The 20,840-nt window shown below is 56.1% G+C and overlaps 2 protein-coding genes across 52 annotated transcripts in view; both read left to right on the plus strand.

Moving 5' to 3' along the window:
* Positions 1-18,094, plus strand: part of ADGRG1 (adhesion G protein-coupled receptor G1) — a 55,017-nt gene extending 36,923 nt beyond the window's left edge. For 26 of the 51 annotated variants that reach the window (XM_077983307.1, XM_077983319.1, XM_077983313.1 and 23 more), the window contains exons 11-14: positions 1,148-1,416; positions 13,833-13,941; positions 14,761-15,029; positions 16,517-18,094. In XM_077983307.1, the coding sequence (XP_077839433.1) occupies positions 1,148-1,416; positions 13,833-13,941; positions 14,761-15,029; positions 16,517-16,647 (778 nt within the window). In that variant the 3' untranslated portion in view covers positions 16,648-18,094. 51 annotated transcript variants of the gene reach the window in all.
* On the plus strand, positions 1,911-13,941 carry LOC144338323 (uncharacterized). The gene is made up of 3 exons (XM_077987053.1): positions 1,911-1,987; positions 11,505-11,597; positions 12,421-13,941. The coding sequence occupies exons 1-3, from the start codon at positions 1,911-1,913 to the stop codon at positions 13,601-13,603; spliced, it is 1,353 nt and encodes a 450-aa protein (XP_077843179.1). The 3' UTR covers positions 13,604-13,941.
* Positions 18,095-20,840: the final 2,746 nt, after the last annotated feature.

Consider the following 20,840-nt stretch of genomic DNA (forward strand, 5'->3'; position numbering starts at 1 on the left):
GAACTCAGTTCTTCCTCACAACAGCCCTATGAAGCAACACTCAGAGAGGGTAAGTGACTTGCCTGAGGTCACACAGTGGGGAAGTGGCAGAGGTCAGATTGTCAGTGCTTGACTTGGCCTAAATTGGGGTTCACTTGCCCTCAGTGCTGAACCCTTTTGGATAGAGAAGAGACACCCTCAGTTCTCACTGTCCCCAGTCACGAGGAAGGAGGAGAGGAAGGCGAAGCTGTATTTATGTGTGGGCACAAGCATGTGTGTGCATATATGACTGTCATGTGTGTGCACAGCTGTGTCCCCGGGGAACTAAGTAGGTAATGGTGATGAGGAAGGACAGGTGGGTGATGAGATGGGCCCAGCGGAAGGCTGGGGGTGGAGGCAGAAGTCCTCAACAGCCAACTGCCCACAAACATGCCCAAGGACACAGCACAGGAACCCTTAGGAACTGAGCACCTTATCTGGGTCAGATGCTTTGTGTCAGTGTAACTCTCACCCGACCCTACAAGGGCACCATTCTCCCACTTCACAGATGGGCAAACTGAGAGTCTCAAGGGGAAGGGACCAGCTCAAGATGGTGCCATGAGTTAGGGGCAGGGCAGGGTGGGACTCCAGGGTGGTGATGCTGGGACCTGCATGTTCTGCACCACCCTGTAGGGCCATGTAGAATCCTGGAGTGGGGGTGAGAGGTGGGGTGTGCACACATTGACTTGCAAACCTCAGACAGACCGATGCGCGCAACCCACACTCAGACTCACAGGTGCACAGTCGTGCAGACAAACAGGCAGACACAGAACGTGGACGGCATGGATTCTCCAACACGGTGAAAATGCCAAAGTGTTTGGCATTCTCCGACTTTGGGGGTGTCTGGTTTATTATCGTGGTTGATTTGTCTTCCTCGCTCTGCCTGGCTGAGGCTTCTGTTAAACGTGCACATGGCGCCTGAGTCTGTGGGTGCTGGGCACACAGTAGGTGCACAGGGGGATGTGGGGAACAGCTTGGCTGCAGCCACAGGAATAGGATAGGGGGCGTGTATGATTGCATGTGTGTGTCGGATTTGGGGGCAGTCTGGGAAGGATTCCTGGAGGAGCTGTGGGCACACTCCCCTCTCTACCTTCCCACACTGGCCCACCAGGGTGCCCCTGCCGTGCAGGAGGAAACCTCGGGACTACACCATAAAGGTGCACATGAACCTACTGCTGGCCGTCTTCCTGCTGGACGTGAGCTTCCTGCTCAGTGAGCCGGTGGCCCTGACGGGCTCCCAGTCTGGCTGCCGAGCCAGCGCCATCTTCCTGCACTTCTCCCTGCTCGCCTGCCTTTCCTGGATGGGCCTCGAGGGCTACAACCTCTACCGACTTGTGGTGGAGGTCTTTGGCACCTACATCCCTGGCTACCTGCTCAAGCTGAGCGCCATGGGCTGGGGTAAGTTGGATGGGGGGTGCCTCAGACCTGCCTCTCCCACTTGGCTCTGGTAAAACCCAGGCACCTGGTTCTGCCTCTCCACCTATCTCTCTGATTTCCCTCCCGGCCTCCTTCACTCATCCTCAGGTGTCCTTCACCTTGGCTGGGTCACGGTCCCCTTTAGGAAGAAGTGGTGAGCCCTGTCCCCAAGAAACACTTCCAAATTCTCCACATCACTCACTGCATTGCAAAGGGGATTTATGAGCAGGGCCACTGTGTGTGAATGTGCAGGCTGTGCACTGCTCAAAGGCACCCAGTTCAGAGATCAGTGGGGCTGAAATCCAGTCCCGCTCCACTCATTTAATTAATTCAGGCTGGCAGTGGCCCTGCCTCGGGATCCCCCTGGACCTTGGGTAACAGATTCCCTGCGGCTTTGGCATTTTGTTCGTGGCCAATGACTGTTCAATTCACCTGTGGCTCAGCCCCCTTTTATCAGACCTACAGCCCAGGGGATCATGATGCCACAAGTCTTTTTGGACGTTGCACAGACCCCCAACCTCTGCATGCCCCTGACTCCAGCTTGCTGCTCTCTGTGGGTTTGTCATTGGACCCCTTCTTTGTCCATTCCCCCATTTGCATGAAATTCCTTTGGAGGTGTCTCTGTGTGAGGACACTGTGTTTGGAGGTGTCTGTGTGGGGACACTGTGTGTGTTTGGAGGTGTCTGTGTGTGAGGACACTGTGTTTGGAGGTGTCTGTGTGTGGGGACGCTGTGTTTGGAGGTGTCTGTGTGGGGACGCTGTGTTTGGAGGTGTCTGTGTGTGGGGACGCTGTGTTTGGAGGTGTCTGTGTGTGGGGACGCTGTGTTTGGAGGTGTCTGTGTGTGGGGACGCTGTGTTTGGAGGTGTCTGTGTGTGAGGACGCTGTGTTTGGAGGTGTCTGTGTGTGAGGACGCTGTGTTTGGAGGTGTCTGTGTGGGGACACTGTGTTTGGAGGTGTCTCTGTGTGGGGACACTGTGTGTGTTTGGAGGTGTCTGTGTGGGGACACTGTGTTTGGAGGTATCTGTGTGTGTGGGGACACTGTGTTTGGAGGTGTCTGTGTGGGGACACTGTGTTTGGAGGTGTCTCTGTGTGGGGACACTGTGTGTGTTTGGAGGTGTCTGTGTGTGGGGACACTGTGTTTGGAGGTGTCTGTGTGAGGACACTGTGTTTGGAGGTGTCTCTGTGTGGGGACACTGTGTTTGGAGGTGTCTCTGTGTGGGGACACTGTGTGTGTTTGGAGGTGTCTGTGTGGGGACACTGTGTTTGGAGGTATCTGTGTGTGTGGGGACACTGTGTTTGGAGGTGTCTGTGTGGGGACACTGTGTTTGGAGGTGTCTCTGTGTGGGGACACTGTGTGTGTTTGGAGGTGTCTGTGTGTGGGGACACTGTGTTTGGAGGTGTCTGTGTGAGGACACTGTGTTTGGAGGTGTCTCTGTGTGGGGACACTGTGTTTGGAGGTGTCTGTGTGGGGACACTGTGTGTGTTTGGAGGTGTCTGTGTGTGAGGACACTGTGTTTGGAGGTGTCTCTGTGTGGGGACACTGTGTTTGGAGGTGTCTGTGTGGGGACACTGTGTTTGGAGGTGTCTCTGTGTGGGGACACTGTGTTTGGAGGTGTCTCTGTGTGGGGACAGTGTGTGTGTTTGGAGGTGTCTGTGTGGGGACACTGTGTTTGGAGGTGTCTGTGTGAGGACACTGTGTGTGTTTGGAGGTGTCTGTGTGGGGACACTGTGTGTGTTTGGAGGTGTCTCTGTGTGGGGACACTGTGTTTGGAGGTGTCTGTGTGAGGACACTGTGTGTGTTTGGAGGTGTCTGTGTGTGGGGACACTGTGTTTGGAGGTGTCTGTGTGAGGACACTGTGTGTGTTTGGAGGTGTCTGTGTGAGGACACTGTGTGTGTTTGGAGGTGTCTGTGTGTGAGGACGCTGTGTTTGGAGGTGTCTGTGTGAGGACACTGTGTGTGTTTGGAGGTGTCTGTGTGTGGGGACACTGTGTTTGGAGGTGTCTCTGTGTGGGGACACTGTGTTTGGAGGTGTCTCTGTGTGGGGACACTGTGTGTGTTTGGAGGTGTCTGTGTGGGGACACTGTGTTTGGAGGTGTCTGTGTGGGGACACTGTGTTTGGAGGTGTCTGTGTGTGGGGACACTGTGTGTGTTTGGAGGTGTCTGTGTGTGGGGACACTGTGTTTGGAGGTGTCTCTGTGTGGGGACGCTGTGTTTGGAGGTGTCTGTGTGTGGGGACGCTGTGTTTGGAGGTGTCTGTGTGTGAGGACACTGTGTTTGGAGGTGTCTCTGTGTGGGGACACTGTGTTTGGAGGTGTCTGTGTGGGGACACTGTGTTTGGAGGTGTCTCTGTGTGGGGACACTGTGTGTGTTTGGAGGTGTCTGTGTGGGGACACTGTGTTTGGAGGTGTCTGTGTGTGGGGACACTGTGTTTGGAGGTGTCTCTGTGTGTGGGGACACTGTGTGTGTTTGGAGGTGTCTGTGTGTGGGGACACTGTGTTTGGAGGTGTCTCTGTGTGAGGACACTGTGTGTGTTTGGAGGTGTCTGTGTGGGGACACTGTGTTTGGAGGTGTCTCTGTGTGAGGACACTGTGGGTGTTTGGAGGTGTCTGTGTGAGGACACTGTGTGTGTTTGGAGGTGTCTGTGTGTGGGGACACTGTGTTTGGAGGTGTCTGTGTGAGGACACTGTGTTTGGAGGTGTCTCTGTGTGGGGACACTGTGTGTGTTTGGAGGTGTCTGTGTGGGGACACTGTGTTTGGAGGTATCTGTGTGTGTGGGGACACTGTGTTTGGAGGTGTCTGTGTGGGGACACTGTGTTTGGAGGTGTCTCTGTGTGGGGACACTGTGTGTGTTTGGAGGTGTCTGTGTGGGGACACTGTGTGTGTTTGGAGGTGTCTGTGTGAGGACGCTGTGTTTGGAGGTGTCTGTGTGGGGACACTGTGTTTGGAGGTGTCTCTGTGTGGGGACACTGTGTTTGGAGGTGTCTCTGTGTGGGGACACTGTGTGTGTTTGGAGGTGTCTGTGTGGGGACACTGTGTTTGGAGGTGTCTGTGTGGGGACACTGTGTTTGGAGGTGTCTCTGTGTGGGGACACTGTGTGTGTTTGGAGGTGTCTGTGTGGGGACACTGTGTTTTGAGGTGTCTGTGTGGGGACACTGTGTTTGGAGGTGTCTCTGTGTGGGGACAGTGTGTGTGTTTGGAGGTGTCTGTGTGGGGACACTGTGTTTTGAGGTGTCTGTGTGAGGACACTGTGTTTGGAGGTGTCTGTGTGAGGACGCTGTGTTTGGAGGTGTCTGTGTGTGAGGACGCTGTGTTTGGAGGTGTCTGTGTGTGAGGACGCTGTGTTTGGAGGTGTCTGTGTGTGAGGACGCTGTGCTTGGAGGTGTCTGTGTGTGAGGACACTGTGTTTGGAGGTGTCTGTGTGTGAGGACGCTGTGTTTGGAGGTGTCTGTGTGTGGGGACGCTGTGTTTGGAGGTGTCTGTGTGAGGACACTGTGTTTGGAGGTGTCTGTGTGTGGGGAGACTGTGTGTGTTTGGAGGTGTCTGTGTGGGGACACTGTGTTTGGAGGTGTCTGTGTGGGGACACTGTGTTTGGAGGTGTCTCTGTGTGGGGACACTGTGTTTGGAGGTGTCTCTGTGTGGGGACACTGTGTTTGGAGGTGTCTCTGTGTGGGGACACTGTGTTTGGAGGTGTCTGTGTGGGGACACTGTGTTTGGAGGTGTCTGTGTGTGGGTCACTGTGTGTGTTTGGAGGTGTCTGTGTGGGGACACTGTGTTTGGAGGTGTCTCTGTGTGGGGACACTGTGTGTGTTTGGAGGTGTCTGTGTGGGGACACTGTGTTTGGAGGTGTCTGTGTGTGGGGACACTGTGTTTGGAGGTGTCTGTGTGTGGGGACACTGTGTTTGGAGGTGTCTGTGTGTGGGGACACTGTGTTTGGAGGTGTCTGTGTGGGGACACTGTGTTTGGAGGTGTCTCTGTGTGGGGACACTGTGTGTGTTTGGAGGTGTCTGTGTGGGGACACTGTGTTTGGAGGTGTCTGTGTGTGGGGACACTGTGTTTGGAGGTGTCTGTGTGTGGGGACACTGTGTTTGGAGGTGTCTCTGTGTGAGGACACTGTGTGTGTTTGGAGGTGTCTGTGTGAGGACGCTGTGTTTGGAGGTGTCTCTGTGTGGGGACACTGTGTTTGGAGGTGTCTGTGTGAGGACCCTGTGTTTGGAGGTGTCTGTGTGAGGACACTGTGTTTGGAGGTGTCTGTGTGGGGACACTGTGTTTGGAGGTGTCTCTGTGTGGGGACACTGTGTGTGTTGGAGGTGTCTGTGTGGGGACGCTGTGTTTGGAGGTGTCCGTGTGTGAGGACGCTGTGTTTGGAGGTGTCTGTGTGAGGACGCTGTGTTTGGAGGTGTCTGTGTGTGGGGACACTGTGTTTGGAGGTGTCTGTGTGAGGACGCTGTGTTTGGAGGTGTCTGTGTGAGGACGCTGTGTTTGGAGGTGTCTGTGTGTGGGGACACTGTGTTTGGAGGTGTCCGTGTGTGAGGACGCTGTGTTTGGAGGTGTCTGTGTGGGGACGCTGTGTTTGGAGGTGTCTGTGTGTGGGGACGCTGTGTTTGGAGGTGTCTCTGTGTGGGGACGCTGTGTTTGGAGGTGTCTGTGTGAGGACGCTGTGTTTGGAGGTGTCTGTGTGAGGACGCTGTGTTTGGAGGTGTCTGTGTGGGGACACTGTGTTTGGAGGTGTCTCTGTGTGGGGACACTGTGTGGTTTGGAGGTGTCTGTGTGAGGACGCTGTGTTTGGAGGTGTCTGTGTGAGGACGCTGTGTTTGGAGGTGTCTGTGTGGGGACACTGTGTTTGGAGGTGTCTCTGTGTGGGGACACTGTGTGTGTTTGGAGGTGTCTGTGTGAGGACGCTGTGTTTGGAGGTGTCTGTGTGTGGGGACGCTGTGTTTGGAGGTGTCTGTGTGAGGACACTGTGTTTGGAGGTGTCTGTGTGTGGGGAGACTGTGTGTGTTTGGAGGTGTCTGTGTGGGGACACTGTGTTTGGAGGTGTCTGTGTGGGGACACTGTGATTGGAGGTGTCTCTGTGTGGGGACACTGTGTGTGTTTGGAGGTGTCTGTGTGTGGGGACACTGTGTTTGGAGGTGTCTCTGTGTGAGGACACTGTGTTTGGAGGTGTCTGTGTGTGGGTCACTGTGTGTGTTTGGAGGTGTCTGTGTGGGGACACTGTGTTTGGAGGTGTCTCTGTGTGGGGACACTGTGTGTGTTTGGAGGTGTCTGTGTGGGGACACTGTGTTTGGAGGTGTCTGTGTGTGGGGACACTGTGTTTGGAGGTGTCTGTGTGTGGGGACACTGTGTTTGGAGGTGTCTGTGTGGGGACACTGTGTTTGGAGGTGTCTCTGTGTGGGGACACTGTGTGTGTTTGGAGGTGTCTCTGTGTGGGGACACTGTGTTTGGAGGTGTCTCTGTGTGGGGACACTGTGTTTGGAGGTGTCTCTGTGTGGGGACACTGTGTGTGTTTGGAGGTGTCTGTGTGTGAGGACACTGTGTGTGTTTGGAGGTGTCTGTGTGAGGACGCTGTGTTTGGAGGTGTCTCTGTGTGGGGACACTGTGTTTGGAGCTGTCTGTGTGAGGACCCTGTGTTTGGAGGTGTCTGTGTGAGGACACTGTGTTTGGAGGTGTCTGTGTGGGGACACTGTGTTTGGAGGTGTCTCTGTGTGGGGACACTGTGTGTGTTTGGAGGTGTCTGTGTGGGGACGCTGTGTTTGGAGGTGTCCGTGTGTGAGGACGCTGTGTTTGGAGGTGTCTGTGTGAGGACGCTGTGTTTGGAGGTGTCTGTGTGGGGACGCTGTGTTTGGAGGTGTCTGTGTGAGGACGCTGTGTTTGGAGGTGTCTGTGTGGGGACGCTGTGTTTGGAGGTGTCTGTGTGTGAGGACGCTGTGTTTGGAGGTGTCTGTGTGTGGGGACGCTGTGTTTGGAGGTGTCTGTGTGAGGACACTGTGTTTGGAGGTGTCTGTGTGGGGACACTGTGTTTGGAGGTGTCTCTGTGTGGGGACACTGTGTGTGTTTGGAGGTGTCTGTGTGAGGACACTGTGTTTGGAGGTGTCTGTGTGTCAGGACACTGTGTTTGGAGGTGTCTGTGTGGGGACACTGTGTTTGGAGGTGTCTCTGTGTGGGGACACTGTGTGTGTTTGGAGGTGTCTGTGTGTGGGGACACTGTGTTTGGAGGTGTCTGTGTGAGGACACTGTGTTTGGAGGTGTCTCTGTGTGGGGACACTGTGTGTTTGGAGGTGTCTGTGTGGGGACACTGTGTTTGGAGGTGTCTGTGTGTGGGGACACTGTGTTTGGAGGTGTCTGTGTGGGGACACTGTGTTTGGAGGTGTCTGTGTGTGAGGACACTGTGTTTGGAGGTGTCTCTGTGTGAGGACACTGTGTGTGTTTGGAGGTGTCTGTGTGTGAGGACACTGTGTGTGTTTGGAGGTGTCTGTGTGTGGGGACACTGTGTTTGGAGGTGTCTGTGTGGGGACGCTGTGTTTGGAGGTGTCTGTGTGAGGACGCTGTGTTTGGAGGTGTCTGTGTGTGGGGACGCTGTGTTTGGAGGTGTCTGTGTGTGGGGACGCTGTGTTTGGAGGTGTCTGTGTGTGGGGACGCTGTGTTTGGAGGTGTCTGTGTGTGGGGACGCTGTGTTTGGAGGTGTCTGTGTGTGGGGACGCTGTGTTTGGAGGTGTCTCTGTGTGGGGACGCTGTGTTTGGAGGTGTCTGTGTGTGGGGACGCTGTGTTTGGAGGTGTCTGTGTGTGGGGACGCTGTGTTTGGAGGTGTCTGTGTGGGGACGCTGTGTTTGGAGGTGTCTGTGTGAGGACGCTGTGTTTGGAGGTGTCTGTGTGGGGACACTGTGTTTGGAGGTGTCTGTGTGAGGACACTGTGTGTGTTTGGAGGTGTCTCTGTGTGGGGACACTGTGTTTGGAGGTGTCTGTGTGTGAGGACGCTGTGTTTGGAGGTGTCTGTGTGGGGACGCTGTGTTTGGAGGTGTCTGTGTGTGAGGACGCTGTGTTTGGAGGTGTCTGTGTGTGAGGACGCTGTGTTTGGAGGTGTCTGTGTGTGGGGACGCTGTGTTTGGAGGTGTCTGTGTGAGGACGCTGTGTTTGGAGGTGTCTCTGTGTGGGGACGCTGTGTTTGGAGGTGTCTCTGTGTGGGGACACTGTGTTTGGAGGTGTCTCTGTGTGGGGACACTGTGTTTGGAGGTGTCTCTGTGTGGGGACACTGTGTTTGGAGGTGTCTCTGTGTGGGGACACTGTGTTTGGAGGTGTCTGTGTGTGGGTCACTGTGTGTGTTTGGAGGTGTCTGTGTGGGGACACTGTGTTTGGAGGTGTCTCTGTGTGGGGACACTGTGTGTGTTTGGAGGTGTCTGTGTGGGGACACTGTGTTTGGAGGTGTCTGTGTGTGGGGACACTGTGTTTGGAGGTGTCTGTGTGTGGGGACACTGTGTTTGGAGGTGTCTCTGTGTGGGGACACTGTGTGTGTTTGGAGGTGTCTGTGTGGGGACGCTGTGTTTGGAGGTGTCTGTGTGAGGACGCTGTGTTTGGAGGTGTCTGTGTGTGAGGACGCTGTGTTTGGAGGTGTCTGTGTGAGGACGCTGTGTTTGGAGGTGTCTGTGTGTGGGGACACTGTGTTTGGAGGTGTCCGTGTGTGAGGACGCTGTTTTTGGAGGTGTCTGTGTGAGGACGCTGTGTTTGGAGGTGTCTGTGTGGGGACACTGTGTGTGTTTGGAGGTGTCTGTGTGAGGACGCTGTGTTTGGAGGTGTCTGTGTGGGGACGCTGTGTTTGGAGGTGTCTGTGTGAGGACGCTGTGTTTGGAGGTGTCTGTGTGGGGACGCTGTGTTTGGAGGTGTCTGTGTGTTAGGACGCTGTGTTTGGAGGTGTCTGTGTGTGAGGACGCTGTGTTTGGAGGTGTCTGTGTGTGGGGACGCTGTGTTTGGAGGTGTCTGTGTGAGGACACTGTGTTTGGAGGTGTCTGTGTGGGGACACTGTGTTTGGAGGTGTCTCTGTGTGGGGACACTGTGTGTGTTTGGAGGTGTCTGTGTGAGGACACTGTGTTTGGAGGTGTCTGTGTGGGGACACTGTGTTTGGAGGTGTCTCTGTGTGGGGACACTGTGTGTGTTTGGAGGTGTCTGTGTGTGGGGACACTGTGTTTGGAGGTGTCTGTGTGAGGACACTGTGTTTGGAGGTGTCTCTGTGTGGGGACACTGTGTGTTTGGAGGTGTCTGTGTGGGGACACTGTGTTTGGAGGTGTCTGTGTGTGGGGACACTGTGTTTGGAGGTGTCTGTGTGGGGACACTGTGTTTGGAGGTGTCTGTGTGAGGACACTGTGTGTGTTTGGAGGTGTCTCTGTGTGGGGACACTGTGTGTGTTTGGAGGTGTCTGTGTGTGAGGACACTGTGTGTGTTTGGAGGTGTCTGTGTGTGGGGACGCTGTGTTTGGAGGTGTCTGTGTGTGGGGACGCTGTGTTTGGAGGTGTCTCTGTGTGGGGACGCTGTGTTTGGAGGTGTCTGTGTGTGGGGACGCTGTGTTTGGAGGTGTCTGTGTGTGGGGACGCTGTGTTTGGAGGTGTCTGTGTGTGGGGACGCTGTGTTTGGAGGTGTCTGTGTGTGGGGACGCTGTGTTTGGAGGTGTCTGTGTGTGGGGACGCTGTGTTTGGAGGTGTCTGTGTGTGGGGACGCTGTGTTTGGAGGTGTCTGTGTGTGGGGACGCTGTGTTTGGAGGTGTCTGTGTGTGGGGACGCTGTGTTTGGAGGTGTCTGTGTGTGGGGACGCTGTGTTTGGAGGTGTCTGTGTGTGGGGACGCTGTGTTTGGAGGTGTCTGTGTGTGGTGACGCTGTGTTTGGAGGTGTCTGTGTGAGGACGCTGTGTTTGGAGGTGTCTGTGTGTGGGGACACTGTGTTTGGAGGTGTCTGTGTGAGGACACTGTGTGTGTTTGGAGGTGTCTCTGTGTGGGGACACTGTGTTTGGAGGTGTCTGTGTGTGAGGACGCTGTGTTTGGAGGTGTCTGTGTGTGGGGACGCTGTGTTTGGAGGTGTCTGTGTGAGGACACTGTGTTTGGAGGTGTCTGTGTGTGGGGAGACTGTGTGTGTTTGGAGGTGTCTGTGTGGGGACACTGTGTTTGGAGGTGTCTCTGTGTGGGGACGCTGTGTTTGGAGGTGTCTGTGTGTGGGGCCGCTGTGTTTGGAGGTGTCTGTGTGTGGGGACACTGTGTTTGGAGGTGTCTGTGTGAGGACACTGTGTTTGGAGGTGTCTCTGTGTGGGGACACTGTGTGTTTGGAGGTGTCTGTGTGGGGACACTGTGTTTGGAGGTGTCTGTGTGTGGGGACACTGTGTTTGGAGGTGTCTGTGTGGGGACACTGTGTTTTGAGGTGTCTGTGTGGGGACACTGTGTTTGGAGGTGTCTCTGTGTGGGGACACTGTGTGTGTTTGGAGGTGTCTGTGTGGGGACACTGTGTTTTGAGGTGTCTGTGTGAGGACACTGTGTTTGGAGGTGTCTGTGTGAGGACGCTGTGTTTGGAGGTGTCTGTGTGGGGTCGCTGTGTTTGGAGGTGTCTGTGTGTGAGGACGCTGTGTTTGGAGGTGTCTGTGTGTGAGGACGCTGTGTTTGGAGGTGTCTGTGTGTGAGGACGCTGTGTTTGGAGGTGTCTGTGTGTGAGGACGCTGTGTTTGGAGGTGTCTGTGTGTGGGGACGCTGTGTTTGGAGGTGTCTGTGTGAGGACACTGTGTTTGGAGGTGTCTGTGTGTGGGGAGACTGTGTGTGTTTGGAGGTGTCTGTGTGGGGACACTGTGTTTGGAGGTGTCTGTGTGGGGACACTGTGTTTGGAGGTGTCTCTGTGTGGGGACACTGTGTTTGGAGGTGTCTCTGTGTGGGGACACTGTGTTTGGAGGTGTCTGTGTGGGGACACTGTGTTTGGAGGTGTCTGTGTGTGGGTCACTGTGTGTGTTTGGAGGTGTCTGTGTGGGGACACTGTGTTTGGAGGTGTCTCTGTGTGGGGACACTGTGTGTGTTTGGAGGTGTCTGTGTGGTGACACTGTGTTTGGAGGTGTCTGTGTGTGGGGACACTGTGGTTGGAATTGTCTCTGTGTGGGGACACTGTGTTTGGAGGTGTCTCTGTGTGGGGACACTGTGTTTGGAGGTGTCTCTGTGTGAGGACACTGTGTGTGTTTGGAGGTGTCTGTGTGTGGGGACACTGTGTTTGGAGGTGTCTCTGTGTGAGGACACTGTGTGTGTTTGGAGGTGTCTGTGTGAGGACGCTGTGTTTGGAGGTGTCTGTGTGAGGACACTGTGTTTGGAGGTGTCTGTGTGTGGGGACACTGTGTTTGGAGGTGTCTGTGTGAGGACGCTGTGTTTGGAGGTGTCTGTGTGAGGACACTGTGTTTGGAGGTGTCTGTGTGTGGGGACACTGTGTTTGGAGGTGTCTCTGTGTGGGGACACTGTGTTTGGAGGTGTCTGTGTGGGGACACTGTGTGTGTTTGGAGGTGTCTGTGTGAGGACCCTGTGTTTGGAGGTGTCTGTGTGAGGACCCTGTGTTTGGAGGTGTCTGTGTGGGGACACTGTGTTTGGAGGTGTCTCTGTGTGGAGACACTGTGTGTGTTTGGAGGTGTCTGTGTGGGGACGCTGTGTTTGGAGGTGTCCGTGTGTGAGGACGCTGTGTTTGGAGGTGTCTGTGTGAGGACGCTGTGTTTGGAGGTGTCCGTGTGTGAGGACGCTGTTTTTGGAGGTGTCTGTGTGAGGACGCTGTGTTTGGAGGTGTCTGTGTGGGGACGCTGTGTTTGGAGGTGTCTGTGTGAGGACGCTGTGTTTGGAGGTGTCTGTGTGGGGACGCTGTGTTTGGAGGTGTCTGTGTGTTAGGACGCTGTGTTTGGAGGTGTCTGTGTGTGAGGACGCTGTGTTTGGAGGTGTCTGTGTGTGGGGACGCTGTGTTTGGAGGTGTCTGTGTGAGGACACTGTGTTTGGAGGTGTCTGTGTGGGGACACTGTGTTTGGAGGTGTCTCTGTGTGGGGACACTGTGTGTGTTTGGAGGTGTCTGTGTGTGGGGACACTGTGTTTGGAGGTGTCTGTGTGAGGACACTGTGTTTGGAGGTGTCTGTGTGTGGGGACACTGTGTGTGTTTGGAGGTGTCTGTGTGAGGACACTGTGTTTGGAGGTGTCTGTGTGTGGGGACACTGTGTGTTTGGAGGTGTCTGTGTGGGGACACTGTGTTTGGAGGTGTCTGTGTGTGGGGACACTGTGTTTGGAGGTGTCTGTGTGGGGACACTGTGTTTGGAGGTGTCTCTGTGTGAGGACACTGTGTGTGTTTGGAGGTGTCTGTGTGTGGGGACACTGTGTTTGGAGGTTTCTGTGTGTGGGGACACTGTGTTTGGAGGTGTCTCTGTGTGGGGACACTGTGTTTGGAGGTGTCTGTGTGTGGGGACACTGTGTTTGGAGGTGTCTCTGTGTGGGGACGCTGTGTTTGGAGGTGTCTGTGTGTGGGGACGCTGTGTTTGGAGGTGTCTGTGTGTGGGGACGCTGTGTTTGGAGGTGTCTGTGTGTGGGGACGCTGTGTTTGGAGGTGTCTGTGTGTGGGGACGCTGTGTTTGGAGGTGTCTGTGTGTGGGGACGCTGTGTTTGGAGGTGTCTCTGTGTGAGGACGCTGTGTTTGGAGGTGTCTGTGTGAGGACACTGTGTGTGTTTGGAGGTGTCTCTGTGTGGGGACACTGTGTTTGGAGGTGTCTGTGTGTGGGGACGCTGTGTTTGGAGGTGTCTGTGTGTGGGGACACTGTGTTTGGAGGTGTCTGTGTGAGGACGCTGTGTTTGGAGGTGTCTGTGTGGGGACGCTGTGTTTGGAGGTGTCTGTGTGAGGACGCTGTGTTTGGATGTGTCTGTGTGAGGACGCTGTGTTTGGAGGTCTCTGTGTGGGGACACTGTGTGTGTTTGGAGGTGTCTCTGTGTGGGGACACTGTGTTTGGAGGTGGGCAGCCCGCTCGAGGGAGCTTCCAATCTCCACCTAATGGACGAGGTCAAGGCCCAGTGCAGACGTCCCCTGATGGCAGAACTCTTGCTGTCCTTTCTAAACTCTCTGCCCTTCCCATCTCCCCTGTGACATCCAGCCCTGCAGCAGAGACCCACAGGCCTTTCTCCCAGGGGCCCCCGGGGCGATGAAGGGCAGGGCTGAGGTTGGAGGAGATGGCTTCCCCTTATAGGAAACCCGAACTGGAAAGGTGAGGGGGAGGGTTCAAGCTTGGGAGAACTTCGCCACCAGATGGGGCTGTGTTGGCTTTGAGAGCCCACACTTCAGAGGGGCCCTCGCCCTCCAGACCCCCTGAGGCCAGCAGGGAAGGGGCAGGCCTCAGAGAGCGGGAAGTGGAGCAACATGCATTGCCACCCTCAGGCTTCCCCATCTTTCTGGTGACGCTGGTGGCCCTGGTGGATGTGGACAACTATGGCCCCATCATCCTGGCTGTGCATAGGACTCCAGAGAGCGTCATCTACCCTTCCATGTGAGTGGCTGTGTGCAATGGGGGCAGGAAGGTGGATCTCTGGGTACAGAGGCCAGAGTGCAGGCCGGGCCCAGGTCATGCTGGCCAGGAGACACCTGGGTTCCAGTCTGCTCAAGGAATTGGCCTGGCAGTGACCAGAGCACTGGTCTGAGTCATGGAGGGTGAGAAAAGGCCTGGATCCACCACTCACTCACGAGGTGACCTTGTGCAGGCCCTGGCCCTTCTCTGAGCCTCGGTTTCTTCGTGCATGAATGTGGGTATGGGTTGGAGCAGATGAGCCTCAACACATTCCTCAGCAGCACCTCTCTGTCTCCCCAGGCAGATGGGAAGACGGAGGCTCAGGGAGGGGAGAGATCCACTCTTGGCCACACTGAGGGCTGGTGTGCTGTTCAAAGGCAGGAGATGAGTGTGGTTGAAGTCCAGTCCTTCCCCACTCACCCGATTCACCCAGGCTGGCAGTGGCCCTGCCCGTGGATCCCCTGAACCCAGCCTGGAAGCCAGGGTTCCCGAGCTCCAGGCTGGGAAGGAATCCTTCCCATTGGCTCAGTGGTTTTGAAATTTTCAACTCTTCACATTGTGACCCAGTGATTTCTGCCTCACTTTTGTACTATCTGTATTATTACTTACTTGATATTTTCCTTTAAACAATCTGACTGGTTAACTTAAATGTATTTTTTAAATTACATCAACACTGTAAATAGAAAACAAGCAGTATTTGCTGTAAACAGTGGATAATCCTGAAAACAAACATGACAACCACAGCCCAGGAAATGCTGCCCCTGCTGGCTGCACACTGAGCCCTCCCGCCCTTGCCCGCAGGTGCTGGATCCGGGACTCCCTGGTTAGCTACATCACCAACCTGGGCCTCTTCAGCCTGGTGTTTCTGTTCAACATGGCCATGCTAGGCACCATGGTGGTGCAGATCCTGCGACTGCGCCCCCACACCCAAAAGTGGTCGCATGTGCTGACGCTGCTGGGCCTCAGCCTGGTCCTTGGCCTACCCTGGGCCTTGATCTTCTTCTCCTTTGCTTCTGGAACCTTCCAGCTTGTCGTCCTCTACCTTTTCAGCATCATCACCTCCTTCCAAGGTAAGGAGAAGACCCGTCCTTTGGCCCAGGCAGGGTGCCTACACATGGAGCACAGGGCAGGGAAGAGATCACCCAGGGAACATGAAGGCTTCCCTTCTCTGGGCCTCAGTCATCCCATTCATAAAATGGGGACATTCAGGCCACGGTCAACAAGTCTTTATTGAGCACCTACTATGTGCAGGCCCTGTGCAAAGCCACAGGGCTATGGCTGAGCTGGTTGGGTGTGGGCCCTGTTCTCATGGAGCTCAGCTCTAGTGGGGAAGACTGAGCGTCAGCAGACAAGCATGTAGCCATCAAAGGTGGTCCCAGATAGTAGGGATGTTGTCATGAGGACGTGCTGCACAGAGCCTGGACTGGGGTGGGGGACCCCTAAGAAGGGTGGCCAGGGAGGCCTCTCTGGATAGGAGATGTGTGAAGACAAGAGAAGTATCTCGCCATGGAGAGATGGGGGGCCTCCCTACTCCAGGTGTGGTCCACGACCAGCAGCAGCAGCATCGTTGGGAGCTTGTTGGAAATGCGGCCTCTGGGCCACCCAGGCCCTGCTGCATCAGAATCTGCATTTTCACAAATGCCTATGGGGTCATGTGCATGTGACTGACTCAGGAGGCCTGGTCTAGGGGAAGGAAGCTCCAGGCAGAGGGAGAGGCAAGAGCGAAGATCCTGAGGTTGGAACCAGTTGTGTGTAGGAAGGACAGTGAGGCAGAGCGTGGCCAGAGGGCAGCAGGTCACGGGCGGAGGGGTGGGATCCCGGGGCGGGGTTGTGAGGGCCCTGGCTTGATGCCAACAGGGTCCATTCCTGTTCTTATATCTATGTGTGTACATTCAGGTGCACGTACAGGCATGCACACCCCTCTATTCCTGGCCGTGCAGAATGGGAGGGGGTTTATGGCCAGGCCCAGGGGCTCACATGGGGTACAAGGCCAGCCTCCCATATAAGGTCACCCTAGAATGGGAGCTGGGAGTTGGTGGTGGGGAGATGTTACCAAAATTTTGGTTATTTAACATTCAAGCCTTCTTTCCTGCCTATGAGATGAGGGGACTCAGGACTGTGAGTGAGGCGCGTACATTCACACAGACATTTACCGAGCTGTGAATACATCATAGTGCGGTTAATTTACAGGGTGCAAAATCACACAGTGCTTAAGTGAGTGGGCTCCAGAGCCTGTTCACCACGGTTTGAGCCCTGGCTCAGCCACATCCCCTTACCTGGGCCTCCTGGGCCTCAGTTTCTTTGTTTACAAAAGAGAATAGTGATGAATAGGACGGGCCTGCAGGAAGCTTGTGACAGTGAGAGGCCACACGGGGACTTAGCGTAGTGCCTGGCTCATAGGAGGTGCTCGCTGGGTCCCATGGGTGCCCGACAGCACGTGCTGGGCAAACACTGGTGGGGAGGTGGGGCAGACCCGAGTCACAGTGGCTGGGGAGGGAGGAGGACGGGTAGGGCAGGGCTCCCCCACCTGCTGACCCCGTGCCTTCGCTGCCCGCAGGCTTCCTCATCTTCCTCTGGTACTGGTCCATGCGGCTACAGGCCCGGGGTGGCCCCTCCCCTCTGAAGAGCAACTCAGACAGCGCCAGGCTCCCCATCAGCACGGGCAGCACCTCATCCAGCCGCATCTAGGCCTCCAGCCCACCTGCCCGTGTGAGGAAGCACAGATGCGGCCTCACTGCACACTGACTGTGGCCCCCGAGCCAGGCCCAGCCCCAGGCCAGTCAGCCAGACACTTGGGAAGGCCCAACGACCATGAGAGATGGGCTGTTGCCGTGGTGGACAGACTCCCGGGCTGGGCTTTTGAATTGGCCTTGGGGACTACTCGGCTCTCACTCAGCTCCCACAGGGCCCAGAAGCGCACCGCCATGCTGGCTAGGGGACTGTCCTCACCTCTGTCCTAACCCGGGTGGAGGCCTGGTCTCTCCTTACAACCCCTGGGTCCAGCCCTTGTTGCTGGGGGGCCAGGCCTTGGATCTTGAGGGTCTGGCACATCCTTAATCCTGTGCCCCTGCCTAGGACAGAAACATGGCTCCAGTTGCTCTGTCTCTCGTGGTCACCCTGAGGGTGCTCTGCATCCTCTGTCATTTTAACCTCAGGTGGCACCCAGGGCGAATGGGGCCCAGGGCAGACCTTCAGGGCCGGAGCCCTGGCGGAGGAGAGGCCCTTTGCCAGGAGCACAGCCGCAGCTCGCCTACCTCTGAGCCTAGGCCCCCTCCCGCCCTTAGCCTCCCAGTCCTCCCTCCATCTTCCCTGGGGTTCTCCTCCTCTCCCAGGGCCTCCTTGCTCCTTCATTCACAGCTTGGGGTCCCCAATTCCAATGCTATGTTTCGGGGAGTGGTTTCTAGGAGCTGCCTGGTGTCTGCTGTAAATGTTTGTCTACTGCACAAGCCTTGGCCTGCCCCGACCCAGGCTCAGGACCGATGCCTGGGCTGGGCTAGGTCCCTCTGTCCATCTGGGCCTTTGTATGAGCTGCATTGCCCTTGCGCACCCTGACCAAGCACATGCCTGAGAGGGGCCCTCAGCCTCTTCTGAAGCCCTCTTGTGGCAAGAACTGTGGACCATGCCAGTCCCATCTGGTTTCCATCCCAGCACTCCAAGGACTGAGACTGACCTCCTCTGGTGACACTGGCCTAGAGCCTGACACTCCTAAGGGATCCTCTCCAAGTCCCTGCAAATAGCTCCAGGCACCCTCAGCCGCCCATCATGGTTAATTCTGTCCAGCAAACACACACGGGTTGATCGCTGGCCTGTGCTAGGTGGCAGGGACACAGATGACTGACCTGGACACTCCCCCTGCCACCCCTCAGTCTGGTATGTGAAGCGTGCATGAAGCAAGAGCTCCTGGAGCTACAGGCACGGGGACAGGGAGCCATCATTCCTGGCTGGGAATCCTGGAAGACTTCCTGCAGGAGTCAGCGTTTAATCTTGACCTTCAAGATGGGAAGGATGTTCTTTTTACGTACCAATTCTTTTGTCTTTTGATATTGAAAAGAAGTACATGTTCATTGTAGAGAATTTGGAAACTGTAGAGAGAATCGAGAAAAATAAAAATCAGCTGTTGTTATCACCTAGCAAACTGGCGTAAGCGTTTTGGGTCATTTTCTTCTGAGCTTTTTACCAAGCTTCTATTAAAAGAGTCACTGATGCAAATACCTTGAGGCCAATCAGGAAACATGAAAGAGAGAAGAGGGCTGTGTGTGGAAAAAAAAAAAAAAAAAAAAAAAAATCGACTGCTGGAAACCAGGGCAAAGGGGAAGATAAATGTCAACTTGGTGTCTGTGCTGGGGAGGCAATGGGGAGTGGTGGGGTCTGTGGCGAACTGGAGATTCCCAACCCTGTGCTGAGGGGGTGGCTGCTCATCAGCTCCAGCTGGTCACTGCATTGCAGGGATGAGGGCCCATGTAGCCAGATCACCTGCCTTTTATGAGAAATGGGAAATCCAGAATGTGGTTTGAAATCCCCTGATTTTGGCGAATCCAAAACATCATCTGGCCAAAGAGATTACCGTCAAAAGCTGCCTGGTCCTGGGATTTATGCAACCAGTTTACTGACCACTCTGCAGCAGGTGGGCTGCAATAATTAAATCACTGGACTTCTCTCCCCTCCCTGCCTTTAACCTTGTTCCACCAAATCAATCTCTCCTCCCCCTCCTAAGGCCCAGGTTAGGCAGATCACACAGGTTCCCATCTTCCCTGTGGTGAGGGCAGTCGCAATGGATCATTGCCACTGTGTTCAGTGCAGCCAAAGTTCTCCCCAAGGCCCACAGCCCACTCTCTCCCTTCTGGAGGCTCCTCCCTCCTCCCCTGGCCACTCTAGGGGTACGCCCAGCAGGGGAAGAGGCTCGGGGTCTTGGATTGGACAGGGTGGGTGTGAGGCAGCCGGGCCTAGACTGGCAATGCCCTCTGAGGGGAGTGAATGTGGGATTTTGGGACCTGCAGGGACCAAGAATCCGTGTGCCCTGTGGCTCTCCCAACCCTCCCTCCACTCGCTCCACTGACCTCTGTCCCCACCTTTCTGCAGGTGGCGGGGGGGGTCCTCTTATGCCCCCAGCTCCAAAGGACAGAGGCCAAACCTTCCCAAGCCTCCCCTACCCCAGTGTCCGGACTGGGCAGCCCAGGGGGATCAGAGCCAGCTTCCCTCCTTACAGGCCTCTAGGTCTCCATGAAGGTGTCTCTCAGAGCCCCATGGCTGGGCTAGGTCCTGGGTCGGGGGTTGAGGCAACTCCCCCGTCCTCCAGAAGGGAGGGAAAGGACCCAGCCCCCTTCCTCCACAATTCTCCCGCTTCTCATAGGCCCTGGACGGGGCACCAACAGCTCCGTGCTGATCCTTTCACCCTGATGGTTCTTATCATGCACTTTCCTGGGCTATGGGGCTTTGGACAGCGGGGCCGCCCTTTCTGCCAGCACGTGGCCAGGCCTGCATCTGGAAACATCCCTTTAACCTGGGAAATGGATTGGAGTAGCCGAGGGCTGAATGCTGGCTGGGTCTGGCTGGAGGACTTGAGGCCCCGCCCACTGGAGCCATTGGGAGAAGCCGGGGCAGGAGGTGGCAGGAAGGGACACTACGGTTTTGTTGGCCCTGGGATTGGGGGGGGGTCTCAGGGTTCTGTGAGTGGCTCCAGGCTAGTCCTTGGTCCCCATGGGGCCTTTGAGGGAAGGGGTCATAGGAAAAGGTGGCCCTCCTTCCAGCCCTGCCTGACCTTCCCCTGCCCTCCCCCCAGGTGCCCTGAGCCTGCATTCCCAAGTGGGCTGGGTGCTCGGAGTTCCACTCTGCTCACCCCCAGGCCCTTCTTCACGCACGTGTACCTGTGAGCCTCTCTGAGGTCCCAGGCGCCAGGATGGCCCGGCACATCCAAGTCCACTGCCCCACCTCACCCTCACCTGCAGCTGGAAGACAGGTCCGCAGATCTTCCCGGAGAAGGCTGGCTGGGTGTGGAGCAGTGGCAGGCCCAGCCATTTATCTGCCTTTGCAGCCCTCCCTGCAGGGGAAGGTTTTGGGGCTCAGGAAGCCCTGGACTCTGACCTGCTGCTCCATGCTGAATTCCCACCTGCTTCCACCCCATGAGTGACCCTGACATCCCCTCCCCACCCCTTCCCAGACCCAGAGGGCTCAGCAGGAGACACTGAGAGGGAGGAAGGGGAAATGGAGGCCAGCGGGGGCCGAGTGGCTCCCCAGTTCGATCCCAAGGCTAAGTAGGGCCAGTGCCAGCCCTGTGGGCCAGAGGGGGATGCCAGCAACCACACACCTTGGCGGGATGCCCTTCACCTTCCAATCTCCAAGTGGCCATGACCTCATCCACAGTGCATCTGTGGGGCCTCCAGAGTTGAAGCCCGAGTGGCTAGAGCCCCAATTCCTTTAGGCTGAAGCCCAGGCGTGTTTGCCACCCGCCCCCGCACCCGATCAGTGACCAGCTGGGGTGTGAAGACAACAATTTCACAGCTCTGATGATCAGAGGCGATGTCATGGCCACATCCACTGGCTGAGCGGCTCCGCCTGCGTTATCCATGAGTTCATCACACACCTCCGGGGGCTCAGGGTGACAGACAGTGCATGCAAGGTCACCCAGCCAGGAAGTGGCCAGGACGGATGTCAGTCCAGACCTGACCAGCCCCTGGGGCCCCACTCCTGTCTTCCCGCTCCCCTGCCTGTGGGACTGTCCTGTTATCCAGGCTGGTGGGGGAGGCTCAGGCCACAGGGTCAGCTCCTGCTCTCCTCCCACGCCTTCCAGCTTGGTTCAAGCCACAGGCTCCATCCGGGTCTTTGTCCTCATGCCCAGAGCCAGGCTCTGTGCCCAGCTTCTTGCAGGTCTCATCAAACCCTGA

Source organism: Macaca mulatta, chromosome 20 (assembly GCF_049350105.2).
Source record: "Macaca mulatta isolate MMU2019108-1 chromosome 20, T2T-MMU8v2.0, whole genome shotgun sequence".
Lineage (NCBI taxonomy): Eukaryota > Metazoa > Chordata > Mammalia > Primates > Cercopithecidae > Macaca > Macaca mulatta.

Bases quoted from the DNA above. Each gene is read 5' to 3' on its own strand.
- LOC144338323 (XM_077987053.1), top strand. From the start codon at position 1,911: ATGATGCCACAAGTCTTTTTGGACGTTGCACAGACCCCCAACCTCTGC. The intron at 1,988-11,504 runs GTGGGTTTGTCA...CTGTGTTTGGAG, and splicing joins ACTCCAGCTTGCTGCTCTCT to GTGTCTGTGTGTGGGGACAC. The intron at 11,598-12,420 runs GTGTCTCTGTGT...CTGTGTTTGGAG, and splicing joins TGGGGACACTGTGTTTGGAG to GTGTCTGTGTGGGGACACTG.